Genomic DNA, 14284 nt, shown 5'->3' with positions numbered 1-14284 from the left:
TTTCCTTTCCTTTCCTTTCCTTTCCTTTCCTTTCCTTTCCTTTCCTTTCCTTTCCTTTCCTTTCCTTTCCTTTCCTTTCCTTTCCTTTCCTTTCCTTTCCTTTCCTTTCCTTTCCTTTCCTTTCCTTTCCTTTCCTTTCCTTTCCTTTCCTTTCCTTTCCTTTCCTTTCCTTTCCTTTCCTTTCCTTTCCTTTCCTTTCCTTTCCTTTCCTTTCCTTTCCTTTCCTTTCCTTTCCTTTCCTTTCCTTTCCTTTCCTTTCCTTTCCTTTCCTTTCCTTTCCTTTCCTTTCCTTTCCTTTCCTTTCCTTTCCTTTCCTTTCCTTTCCTTTCCTTTCCTTTCCTTTCCTTTCCTTTCCTTTCCTTTCCTTTCCTTTCCTTTCCTTTCCTTTCCTTTCCTTTCCTTTCCTTTCCTTTCCTTTCCTTTCCTTTCCTTTCCTTTCCTTTCCTTTCCTTTCCTTTCCTTTCCTTTCCTTTCCTTTCCTTTCCTTTCCTTTCCTTTCCTTTCCTTTCCTTTCCTTTCCTTTCCTTTCCTTTCCTTTCCTTTCCTTTCCTTTCCTTTCCTTTCCTTTCCTTTCCTTTCCTTTCCTTTCCTTTCCTTTCCTTCAGAGAAATTTGCTGGGAGCTGTACCAGGAAGCCAATTTATCATAAAATCATCTGTACTGAATGGGGATCTCTTGAGTTCTTAGATATTTACCCTCGTTTCCACACTCTTGAGACATGGAGCACTATTCTGAGACTAAAAAGGAGCAAACCTAAGACAGTTTTGATTGGACCTCTTCCAAATTACCATTTGATGACATATTATTAAATGTTTGGTAGCTTTGCCACAGTTCCATGAGAAACTGAGCACAGATGACTTTGTAGCTAAGTTTTGCTCCAACTTTTTAGATGTACTGAAACTCAGACCTGGTTTTGCCTATGTAAGTGAGCAAACATCCCAGGAGCTAAAAATGGTAGCAAGGTTAGCACAAACCCTGTGAACCAAACTGCTGAGTTCCACATGGCTCTATATGTGACACTAATACTACAGCTCAGTAGTCCTGTATCCATGTATCAGGCAGAGAGGGTGAGAGAGTGCGAGCACTGCTGATCTGCTGTCAGGCATTTACATTCAAACATATGGAAACATTTCCCTTTTTGCTCTATAAGCTTAATAAACGTATTTTGGGAAATGAAAAGGTGAGAAGTAAATAAAACCTCCCACTTTTTCATGGAGAAGACACAAGAGGGACAATCATACAAACAAAATTTCATGAGGATGCAAACCTGTTGGAGTAACAGTAGGTTGAGGGGCTATACTTGCCTACATGGCAAGCAGGTCTGAAGGAAGGTTAAACTGATGAAGTAGTTGTGATTTCCCTGTTGGTTCCTTGTGTGTGGCACTTAGGGGATGATAGCACACATTTAGACACTCCTGAAGGTACTCTGGACAGGGTGACACAGACCCCTCTGTCCTTTTTAGTGGGCAGAAGCCATGTATGAGCAGGTCCCAGGAGGCTCTTTTCACTGCCACAACCCTATAAGTTGAGTGCCCACTTCTGAATCCAAAGCAGCAGCTTGGTTTGACTTCCTTGCAAAGCAGTGCTCTTCCCTCACTTCATGAAGCCTGAGGTTTGCCCTCAGACCTCTGGGAATTTCAGTGATGGCACTGTGTTTGGTGACTGAGATTGTCCTCAAGGAATTTTTTTTAATCTCATCTAATCAAATTGAAAAAGTTAAAGTAACAACTAGGTCTGGAATGAAGTTCCCTATTCATAGAGGATTTATTGACAGTACCTTTGAAAGTACTGTTTAATATGCAAGGTAAACAAATTAAAAATCCCAGCTTGTGGTCCAAGGGCATTCACAAATTAGAAATGACCCCCTGCCTGCCCTGAGAGTGCTAATGATGTAAAAGCTGAGAGGAGCTGAAGCCTCTTGGGAGAAGAGTGGGTCAGAGGGGATTTTGTTGAATGTACCAATCTGTTTGGCTTTGACAGGCTCTTTGTCTAACTTGGGAGATTACAAGGGGAGCTGAGCCGTCTGGCAAAAGTGGGGATGTCTGTCTACATGAAGCTGCAAGCTTTATATATTTGTCATTTTGTATTTGCTTAGCTTTTGGTACCTCTTGGCTGCCTGAGACCAGAGAAAACACTCCCCATTGCCTGCAGCTATGGGGAGAGAGAAGCAGCAGCCTGAGCCAGTATCAGAAAATGTGACACGAGGGAGCTTAAATCACAAATCCAGTAACTCAGTTTTGCTTCACAGTTGTTTTAATTGCAAAGGTTGACTGTAATACAGAGTTGAGAAAGCAAAAATGTAATCCAGTAAACTGTGTGTCCACATCTCACTCAAAGGTTGTCATGGAGATTGGAGTGCAAGTGGCAGCAGCATTGGTATCAACTGCAGCAACGCATTAGTAAAGTCTGAAGGCTGAGCTGAGTGTCTTAGTGCTGCCAAGGACCATGCGTAGGAGCCAGTCTTCTCTCCAACACACACTGACCCTTGGCCTCCAAACCACACTGATGCACAGGAAAGGCTATCCTGTCCTTTTTTTTTTTTTTTTAATTTTTTTTTTTTTATTCTTTCCAGCTGGGCTGCTTTGGGGATTCTTATACCTTGCTCAAGAAGGCAAAGCTTTGTCCCCAAGGATGCATGCACAATTTTCCTTGACCCTATCAAGAATTTGCATGCAGTACTAGCCCCACAGAAATTTAAAAATCTTGCACCATCAACTGCAAATAATGCTAAGATGCATACCCAGGTGGATATCTATGAAGTGCTGTGGGGGGAGCCTGTCCATTCTTTGGTAGATAGATGAAGGAAAAAGAATTTCCCTCATCCTTTTCCTTTGCTTCTCTTGAATTCTCTTTTGGATCCAGAATTGATCCCGCTAAGATAACATGCAGACATGACTACTGCCACAACAAAAAAGCCCATATTCACACAGTAGCACTTGCAGAAATGGCGATGAATAAAACTGTTCAACAACCAACTCTGCTTTTAAAAGGTGCTGCTGGAGAAAGCCTGACTGGCAGTGTAGCAAGCTGGCTGGTTGCTGGCAGAGCTGCTTCAGCTGCTTTGGAAGCCTACACATTTCAAAGCTGTTCCTGATTTTTGGCTGTTTACAACCCCCTTGAGACGTGTTTTGCAGAGGGATTGAACACCAACAGCTGTGGGCAACCCTCCTTTGGTGGGCAGTGCTCAGCACTTCTGAAAGTGGACCTAAAGCCTAGCACCCCAAACCAAAACACCCCAAAATGCGTTCATTTAAGATTGAAGCTATTGAGCTTTGTTCTGGAAAAGCCCACACTGGTATTTAGAGCCTGGTGGTTCTTGATGAGGAACATATCTAACTGCTGAACATGTCTCTAAAAGAGAAGAACAAGAGATTGATCGAAGTTTTCCCTTTCTAAGATCTTAACTGAGTGAGTCCTTACCAATTCTTTCTCAAGTCCATCCTTTCCCTAGCTCATGTCCAGGTGGTTCCCCTTGAGACTGCAGGGTGCTGAACATGGTCAAAGCTGCTGGGACACAGCACCACCTCATTTGGATCTGCCCAAGAGCACCACTCCTCCAGTTTTGAAGGCCCTCAGAGATGGGAGAGGAGCTATGGGCCTGGTATTTCCTCATTCCCTCACAAGTGTCAGGAGCTGTAACTAGCCCCAGGGCAGGAACATGCCTTTTTTTGTTCCCTAATTCTTTCAGTGAGGCTGACTATCTAGTGGCTCTTTGTAAAGAAGCAGCTCGTGTTTGTGAGCAGCAATAACTGGGATTTTTATCTCTTTGGCTGCATGCTGTATGAAAAAATGTTAAACCCATCTGACTCAGAACAGAACCATCCACAAATGTTTCTTGATGGTTTTAATATAAGTATCATCATCTGAACTGGGTTACACTTTACCCTGGCTGAGTTCTCACAACTGAAACAGGAGACATTACCTTCTGGTGAATTCAGGATATGTAAGACTCTACCAAAGTAGCTGATCTTTGGGTTTTAGAAACTTGTGTGCAGCTAAGATATGAGCTTTAATCTTTTTCAGCTGGGCTCAGCCGTCCTCAGAGTCTACATTTTAGTCATCTCAGAAGTTAAGTTTTTACTTACATGGGTTCCCTCAAGTACAATCCTCTCACAAAATTTTACGTGGTATCTGGTAGACACCATCCTCTGATTCCTTATTTAATTGAAGATGAGTAATGAAATGGTGAGACTATGCCACTTTTGGACTCACAAGTCGGTGGATGAAAGAGGAGGTATAAACAAGTGTGCAAGTTCACAGCACTAGTATAGTAGAGGTGAGGAAGGACAGCCCATCTGCTGAGGTGGAGAGCAAGAATATATCTGGGAAAGAACAAAAAAAAAAAATTGGAAGTACAGGAGAGTATACAGAAGTACAGGAAAGTACTTAGTTGCTCACTTTGCTGTCTTGATGGGGAATGATTGGATTAGCTATTGAAATAGGGCAGAAAAAGACACACCATGATCCTTCTGGTCAGATGTTATAGCCAGACAAAATTCATCTGACATTTTTAAACATTTTCAAACAGTGAGGTGAATCAACCTTTGGAGTAGCTTGACTATTTATGTGCCAGATTCTGTCACATGAGATCCCTACATGGAAAGTGGTTGCCTTTATGAGGACTTGCTGCAGCTTGTGTGGAAGCTCGTCATAGAAATGGTTGGGTAAAGTTTTCTGGCCTGTGTTACAAGGAAGATGAGGGTTGTTCCTCCTGGCTTAAAATATATTTCTGAAGAGAGAGACTTTTGTAGGAAGAATGCCTGGAAGGAAAGAAGAGTAAACATTTAGAAAGGACTGAAAGCCTATTAAAATGTCCTTCAAGCCAGGACACCATGGAGACCAGTGCACTACCCAAGAAAGTAGCACTGAAATAAGAGATAACCTGGCCCAGTGTTTGTATCAACACAGCTTGTCCATTCTAAAAGAAAGCAAAAGAGGAGAACAAGTACAATTCTGAGGATCCCTGTTTAGTCAGAGGAATGGATTCTCTTGAAATTCATGCTGCTTTTACACCATCTTTGTTCTTTTGACCAAGGCTCCTGGTCACATTAGTCACCCATTTTAACTGGTTTTCTATCCTTTTTTTCCCCCTAATCATCATGAAGAGAACAGTGTAAGAGAACAGGCTTTTGGGAATTGTTTGCACACTAAGTGGAAGATTGCAGCTCTCACCTAACTTTCCTTGCAGTGCAGATGAAGCATCTGCCTGGAAAATCAAGGCAAGTTTCATACAGGGGGAGGCAAGGAAAGCCAGCACAGCGACAGAACAAATTATATAGCTGGTTAACTGGCACTCAAAACTGCTATGCTACACCATCCAGACTCTTCTGCCACAAAATTAGCCTTGAGAACAACACTTTTAATCTTCCAGCTGTACATTGTGCAAGGATTTACGAGATCAAGGCCAAAGAAAATTGGGCTCTCTCCTGACTTAACCTTACTCATTACTTCAAGGGGGAATTTCTACGAAAAGAGAGCAAAGGATATGGCCTAATACTGCTGTCTTTTTGTGGCATGTCAGTAGTTTCATATGGAGAGGGGAGTCACAATTAGAAAGCCATTTTATTTGATAGCATAGTATGAATTAACATAGTAATATTTTTTAACCATGGTACGTGTAGAAAAGAACTGTTCCTTAGCTAATCTTCTATATCATTATGCCTCATCAATTATAATTTTTGTTTGAACTTTTTATGTAAAGTTGAACAACATTTTATTTCAAACTGTGCAGACTGAATGTGAAAGAAAAAACATCAGTATATGGTGCTTATGTAACCTACACTCTAGTGTATTTGTTAACTGGAGTGGTGGACTTTACAGTCAGACCAGACACCACTTTTTATGACTGAGCCTTCACTCCTCCAAATATTTAGTTGCCTGTTGCCCACTAACTTGATTGGAATAAATGAATGAAATAATGAAAAATTTTTAAATACTTTATTCTGCTGTTCCGAGCAGGAAGATTTCTCTTGAATTACAGAAAGTAATTCATATGAATTACAGTTATCAGCACGTGGTTCACACTGTGTTTGGGCAACATAGTTAAACACAAACCTGCCTTTTAATATGTTGGTGACCCAAATTAGATGGTGCACATTGGAAATGTGATGGAAATACCTTGCTAGATTGGACCTTGGCAAATAAAGTGTGAAATCTCCCGATCACCCCCATCCTCAGTTCAGAGATCAGAACATGGTATATGCGTCTTCTATTCCTGTCTCACTCTATGGCTGAAGTGAGTACCTAGTGGCCTGTGCCAGCCTGGTGCACCAGGGCAGCAGGATAGGAAGGGATTTATGAGGGCAACCACCACCTCTATCCCTACAGGCCCTTTCCAAGGCTGCCCATGTGCCTCTGCACAGACTCTCAGGATTTATTCCCGCTGAAACTTTGCTTTTGACTAAAACCCCTTCCTTCTCATTTCCCAGCCTTCCACTAGCATCTCCATGATGCACTATTGAGAGAGCTCTTCTCCCCTTTCCAGTTGTGTTTTGTTGAGCTGAATTTCTGGTGTCATCTGATATGATCAGCCTTGGGCTTATGGTGACTGCTGTCTGCTCATGTGGGTGTGCAATAATGTTTTCTGACCAGACTTGCACATAACATAGTAAGTCAGGTCTTGATAGCATCCTATATGTTGGTCTTTGTGAAGCCATACCTCTACTGGAAGTATCCACCACTGGAGTTGCACAAATTAGTTGAACAGTTGCATTACACTGCCCATGTGTTCATATGGCCAGGAACTAAGTGTCATTCCAAGGGAATTAAACAATTAACAGTAGAAAGCATTCAACAACTTCATTGTCAAGATCCCAGAGGACAAGAAGTGAGCTGTCCTCTCATTGTGGTGACTTAATGTGCTGAAAGTACTGAAGTCGTTTGCTGTAGCCACCAGAGTACTCACTACAGTTAAGGCAGTGAAGCTTTTTCCATTTTAGACCTCTTTGCTACATGCATGGAACCTTACTATGATCAGCTATCAGGCGATATTTTACCTCTTAAGAGGAATATTTTGTAAGAGAAAAGGAATGCCTCAACCATTTCTGAAATAAGGAAGTAGAGAATACCCTGTGACCATTTTTGCATTTACTGTGAATGGGACAGGCTGTTAAAATTGTAAGTGTATGCTTAACACAACCATACCTAAATGCCACTGGAAAACACAGGATGATAAAATGTGATTGACAAATAGGAAGATAACTAAACAGAAATATGTGCATAGTACAAGACAGTCTAAAAAGGAGTATTCATAAGTCTTCATGCACAAACATACATGGCTTTGTTTCAAAGTCCATTTAAATTCAAAGAAGTTTTTCATTTGTCCAGTCCAAAGCCCAGTGATACCACCTACAAGTAACTAGTATGAACTACAGCTTAGTCCTTAAAAATACAGCAAAATGAATTTTCAGTTGTACTGTTGAGAGTTTTAGCGCTGAAACACAACAAGACAGATGAAAGTTTGAACTTTAAACTTTCTCTCTGCTGGCTACCCACAGTCTTATGCTGCCACAGAAATATGTGTTTTGTTGGTTTAGGAGGTGTGCTTGATGATACTCTGACTTAGTAACTCCTCCTAAAGTACACTCTGAAAGATATCCAGGGCAGAGTGTAGGTCATTTTTTTATTTATGACCTATTACATACCAATGCATTTTAATCAGTATTTTAAATTAGCTCTGTTTGCTTTATTAAAAATGATTACTGTGTATTTATGCTGCTGTATCGCACTGGAATCCTAAAGAGGGACAAAGATCCAATTTGTTTGAGTGCTGCACAAACTAAAATGGTCCACCTTTCAAATAGGTTATAATCCAAATACAAACAAAGAGATTGCAGGCAGATGCAGATGGGGCAGTCCATGGTGCATGTGATTAGGTGGCAGTTTTGGTCGGTGCTGTAAGGACAACTTGCAGCACACAAGCCCAGTGGCTTTTAAGGAAGTTGTGGTTTTGTTGCAAAGAAGAGTTGGAAGGGATTTGACAGTGGGCAGTGAGGACTTTTTGTGGGCACTCTTTCCACGTGTTCAAAGTACATAGGCATTCACCAGCAAAGTAACAACAGGGTATGAGATGTCTGGAAGGGAAAAAACACTACAAGAGCATCACTAGACCCCTGTCTTTAAACTATGAAACTGACAGGGAAATAAATGCTTCAGCAGAGAGCAATTCAGTCAAGGAGCTACCTAGGGTAGTCTGAGTCAATCTCTGTGGGAGCCATCCCTCCTCTGGTGAATGACAGAGATAAAGATGAACCATCCACCACCTCAGCACTTAAACTGGGTGCCTGTTAAGATGTGCAAGTCGTGATCTTTGCAAAGCTCTACCTGTTACTCCTGGAAGGAAATAGAAATTCCACCAGAATCACTTTGGTATCATGTAGCCATAATATTGAATTCTGCTTGGATTTCATCATGACCCAGCATCAGTTAATACCCATGTGTTGTAAGGTATTAGTCATAATTGGATTTACACATTTCTCATAAAGTTGTTGAAATGTAACTAATTTTACTGTAATTGTGATCTTTAAAATTTGAATGGTATCTTTTATTGAATAGCTGTTGCAGGACATCATTATCTTAAGGACTTTAATATCTGGAATATAGTATAATTTACATGATTCCATTAAATGTCTATCAGATTTCAAGCTGGGTTTGAAGCTACTACATTTGAATTACCAAAACATATACAAATTGGAAACTTAAAAAAAAAAAAAAAAGAAAAAGAAAAAAAAAAAGATTGGCGTACAGCTTTAATTTCTTTGTTCAAATCTACCATGAGAGTGAAGAAAATTTCTTTTTAAACAAAAGAATCAGATCTATTCCTTATGAAAACAAATGATTTAGAAAAACAAGGTTGGAATGCCACCTGGGGGCTTGTCTTGCTATCACACCACTTAAAATCAGAGCAGCTTGTAATTTGTACTGTCAGATAAAAAAAAAAAGTTCATTCTGTTTTCTTCACAAAGTACAGTCAGACTTTTAGGAACTTATGAAGGTTTTTTTGCCTTTTATGGCACCTGCTTCCTTAGTCCTTCAGCAAGAATATAATACAAGAAATTGGCACTGAAGAAGCAAACTAATTTGCTTTGCAAAGGGAAGCACAACATTACAGCTTTATGTAGGATACTCCACTTCTTTTCACAAATAAATGTAAACCAAACACCACATACACAAAAATAAGCATATTTATTCACAATATACAGTAGAAAACACTAGATTACATCTGCCATATTACAGAGAAGGCCACATAGTTCGTAGAGGCAGAAAAAATGATCATTCAAGAACAAATGAACTGCGTAATGCAGCAGATCAAAGCACTAAAAATGGAAATATAAAGACTATAATTCTAATCCATTAAACTGGTATTAAACATAAATCTTTCCTTGACCTTAAATTAGGGGATTGTGAACTCAGTGTGACAAAAGTAAGAATTGACCCAAATCTTTGCCAGAAATTATAACTAAATATAAATTCTTGCTGTTAGAAACATGTGGGTAACCTCTACCCACTACTAATATTCATGTGCACTTTTGGTGAACTTTTATGATTCAGACCAGACAGGAGAACTTAATACACATTTTGCACACTTAGATATTACATCTAAAGCTGCGGGGAGAGAGGTGATCCCATTTCCTTGGGATTTTTACCAGGTCACCATTTAGTTTTCCCTCAGTCAGGAGCAGTGCCATACTCTTCTCCACTTCTCTCCAGTCTTGTGAAATTCTTCATGAAAGGGCAGATGGGAGCACTGCACCACCTAACTCCATCTCATCTTATATGATGAGCTTCATCACAGTCATAAGACCCTACCGTAAAGCACTCAGGTAATTACTGCTGGATTTTTCCATTGAGTGAGCTGCTCTGGGGCCAAAGATCTGGAAACCTGGCTGTCCTTGTGGCAAGGTGGACCATGAAGGTTATTTATCTCTCTAGGGGCAGAGTTACTGTGTATTTTCCCACATCATGTGTCACTTTATCAACAGAGAAAGAAAACAGCATGCAAAGGTGATCCCATGTAAATGGGTATCACATGAGTTTCTAATGTGGCTTCAAGGGTAGCTGAAGCTGTTGACTGGTAGGGGTGACAAAGCCTTTTGTTGTAGTCCCCAAAGTCTGGTAAAATGCAAAATTATTTATTTGTATTTATCAATCTGAATCCATGCACTTCTTTGGCCCATGCGCAACTCCAGCAACTCTTGATGGAAGCAGCTGATCCCTTCTTCAGGGGGAAAACATTTCTGCTTTCAGAGACAACACTGTGACATGCTGTAGAGACTCTTTCAGGATACATAGAGTCAAGTTAATTGCCATCCATGATTGAAGTTTCATTCCCTCATGGACTCCTAGAGGAGTTTAAATTCAGGGTCCCCTAAATCAAGCTGTTATCCCAGGTCTAGTGCAACCTGGATGCAGGCCAGGAGGTGGAATTCAATATACTCAGGTGGTATTGCTGGATGATCTCCTGCCCCACTCCTAAACCTCTACATGCTGATGGTTAGATGTGAGATAGGTGGTGATGTGAGAAAATGCATTGAATCCTTGAAGGAATGCCCCCATGTTGCCCTGGTGGCATGTTGCAGGTCTACCGCAGGGATCTTGAGCTGGTGAGAGCCACAGAGTCCGTTTTTCTCTCAGCACTTTTAATCACCTTCAGTCACTAAGTGAGACAGTTAGACAGCATGGTCTCAAGCACCAGAACGATGCAAATGACATCTGTGTTATTCCCCATCACCCAGGGCCATGTCATACCTCTAAAAAGGGCTACAGATTGAAAGGGATAACTCCTCTGCAGGAATAATGGATGTCTGAGTATTTGTATCATTCACTTGACTGGGGGAATGCAAGAGTAGCCATTTCCCAAGGGGGTTGATTTAACCTCCATTGAATATAAGGAACAGCCAAATGGAATTTTAAGGCACATATGCTGGTCATGGAGAAGTATAATTTATGCTGTCCATTGAAATAACATCTGTTGGCTGGACTGCTCTGCTTCTAACTCTGTTCTTTAATATGTGATTTGGACTGTATTTGATTCTGGCTGAGTGAAATCCTTTCAGCCACTTCTCAGCTGATAATATTTATTAGACATATGGGAAAATACTGTCTGGATTAAGCATGGATTTTGAAACTGAATCACAGCTAACTATATCTCAAAGGAATATAGCCTGATTTAGAGAAGTCATCTTTAAAATAGCATTTTCTAGTACCTTCTTTGTAAAAATCTCTCCAAGTAATTCTTAAAATAAGACTAATTGTAAACTGTTTACTTGTTCCTACCTACTCTATTCAATGAATACAATCTATAGAAAAAATTGAATTGTACAAATTGTGGAAACTGTAATAGGCTTCAGAAATTTGTAACCAGAGAAGCAACGTCAGTGCATTAATCAGCTTTTCTCTCTCCTATATAAAATTAAAATCTGATGTACATATATGCTACACAGGTCTATACTTGTGTATTCTGTATGTGTGTGTATGCATGCAGATACCTATGCATACATATATGCAAGTTCATGCAGCAAACAGATTGGTCCATTTGCTCTGTGTGTTGATGCCTACAGTAAACTATAGCATTATGCAGATAGTAATAGGGCTGTAGAAGACTGTGCAAAAAGCTTCTTGTTGTTAATAATTATTTCAGGGATAACATAATGGAAAAATGAAAGTGCCACGTATGACTGTGACACAGTCTCTTCCCTCTCCCCTCAAGCAGCACAGGAGGACATGGAATGAAGGTTGTGTCAGTTCATCCCACATTGTCTCTCCTGATCCTTCCTCCTCAGGGGAAGGACTCCTCACACTCTTTCCCTGCTCCAGCATGGGACCCCACTGATGTAAGACAGTCCTCCACAAACTGCTTCAGCGTGAATCCTTCCCACAGACTTTAGTTCTTCACAAACTGCTCCAGTGTGAGTCCCTTCCATGGGATGCAGTCCTTCAGGAACATACTGATCCAGCATGAGTCCCCCATGGGGTCACAAGTCCTGCAGCAAACTTACTCCTGTGTGGGCTCCACTTTCTCCACAGGTCCAAGGTCCTGCCAGAAGACAGCTTCAGCATGGCCTCTCCACAGGGTCACAGCCTCCTTCAGGCACAGCCACCTGCTTGGCGTGGGGTCCTCCAGGGGCTGCAGGTGGAGATCTGCTCACTGTGGACCTCCACAGGCTGCAGAGGGACATTCTGTCTCATCATGGTTTCATCACAGACTGCAGGGGAATTTCTTCTCTGGCACCTGGGGCACCTCCTCACCCTCCTTTTTCAATGACCTTGGTGTCTGCAGAGTTGTTTCTCTCACATGTTCTCACTCCTCTCTCCTGGCTGCTGTTGTGCAGCAGGTTTTTTTCCTTCTTAAATATATTATCACAGAGGTGCTACCACTGTCACTGATGGGCTCAGTCTTGGCCACTGGTGGGTCCACCTTGCAACCAGATGGCATTGGCTCTATTGTACATGGGGGAAGATCCTGGCAACTTACAGAAGCCACCCCTGCAGCCCTCCCCCTACCAAAACCTTGCCTCACAAACACAATATACCACTGAAGCCATGCAAGGCTCCATGTTCACCATACAGGAACCTGGTGCATTTCCAGCTCCTGTTTTGAAGAACACATTCCAGCACAGTCTTTACAAAGACAGTATAACAGCTTCAGCCTCCAGATGCTGCCATGACTGTCAAAACTCTGTATTTATCTACAGAGATACTGTTCAGCATAGCACCACACTGCGTTTTTTCTATCCTGTCTGTTCCAGATGTGTAAATTGTGATACAGCAGAATAGATTAAAATAAGGAGGTATATCAGGAGAGGTAAAGTCAAGCAGTCTATTTTCCTCACTGCATTAAAGAAGAAATAAGATCGTTACTCATGTTGCTAACCTGAGGAAGCAGCATACCCTGTCCCCACATCTGGTGTAGTAAGTGCTCTTCCCTCTCTTTTTTAATTTTTCTGCAAGTATTACTATGGATACTGGATTTGAAAATTACAGGTCATACAACTGTAAGCAGTGCTGTGCTGTACAGTCCTTCCTTCCAATAAATGAAATGCAACAAAACGAGACAACACTTGATAGTTCAGAGAAGATATCAAATTATTTAGGGAGACTGCTGAAGGGCAGATTGGTAATGACAAAATATTACTGTGGAAATCTTGGCAGATGTTTCTGCATGTGCAAAGTAATCCTGTTGACTGTGCTCTTAGTCTGCAGGAACAGCACCTCTGAGCTGGGAATCTAGCACAACTGAACTGAAATGGCCAAGCAGGAGTATGCTAAAGTAGGAGTAAACATCTCCTGCTTTAGAACTGATTTATGACTTGACTTTGATTTGCTGGGGAGCTTCAGAGTTCACAGTAGTTAACAAATGGCAATACTCAGGTTGCATGCCCCCAATACTTGTCAAATTTACATCACTACAGCAGCATTTTATCCTAGACCTAGGACGCATCCCATGATTTCCACACTCATCCCATGATTTCCACACTCAGGCTGGTCACTACTACAAGCTGAGGTTTTAGCATACCGCCACTATCTCCTGCCCTAGGAATCTGGGAAATCTCAGTTATGTCTCATGATAACATGTGGTGTTGGTTACCTGAATTAACATGGGCAAAAAGGCAACAGGACAGGTGAAATGAGTGGGTTCAGATGTACAGAGCAGTGACTGTTAGACATGTTCACAGACTTCAGGAGTTTCCTCATTACCCAAGCCTGCTCGAGAATGGAGTTTGTGTGGGGTTTTGTGATCCCTGCTCCATGGGCACATAAAATTCAAAAAGGCTGCCAAGATCATTGCATTAAGGATAGAGGAGGAGCAGGACTGTCAATTACACAAGGTTGTCATTTAGCCCCATACTGAAGGCAGTATATGTACAGTATTTTTTACTCCATCACGGCCAGGACATCGCAGAGCTAAATGAGGTTCAGTGAAGGAGAATGAAAACAGTTACAGCCAAGGAAAATCTGTTATATGCAGAAGAATTTGGTGATCATTACTTCAGGAAACCAGATAAGATGGTCACAATAAAGTGTTAAAAATATTATTTATTTGTACTATAAATTTTCTCTGAAACTTGACGACAAGTAAAAATCTAGTAAACATTTTACTAGTGCATTGTAAGGAATGAATACTCTTGGCAGCGAAAGCAGAGTTGGCCCCAGTCTGACCTGGCCCACCCCGAGGCTCCCACCGCCGCCCCCTCACGGCGCCGCCCCACCCGCTCTCGACGATCGATTGCTCAGGCCCCTCTCGGCCCCGCCCGCTAGAGGGCTGGTCTCCGCGCGGAGCTCGATTA

General features: G+C 41.5%; 1 protein-coding gene across 1 annotated transcript in view; it reads left to right on the top strand.

Moving 5' to 3' along the window:
• The first annotated feature begins 13242 nt into the window (after nt 1-13242).
• Nucleotides 13243-14284, top strand: part of WDR41 (WD repeat domain 41) — a 30244-nt gene continuing 29202 nt past the window's right edge. The window contains exon 1 of the mRNA XM_026865773.1: nt 13243-13266. Within this exon, the coding sequence (XP_026721574.1) occupies nt 13243-13266 (24 nt within the window). The remainder of the gene's footprint in view (nt 13267-14284) is intronic.

The sequence above is a fragment of the Athene cunicularia genome, assembly GCF_003259725.1.
Source record: "Athene cunicularia isolate RWA chromosome Z unlocalized genomic scaffold, athCun1 chrZ_part1, whole genome shotgun sequence".
In the NCBI taxonomy this organism is placed as follows: domain Eukaryota; kingdom Metazoa; phylum Chordata; class Aves; order Strigiformes; family Strigidae; genus Athene; species Athene cunicularia.
The sequence above is the reverse complement of the archived record's forward strand: the minus strand, read 5'-3'. Positions and strand labels throughout refer to the sequence as shown.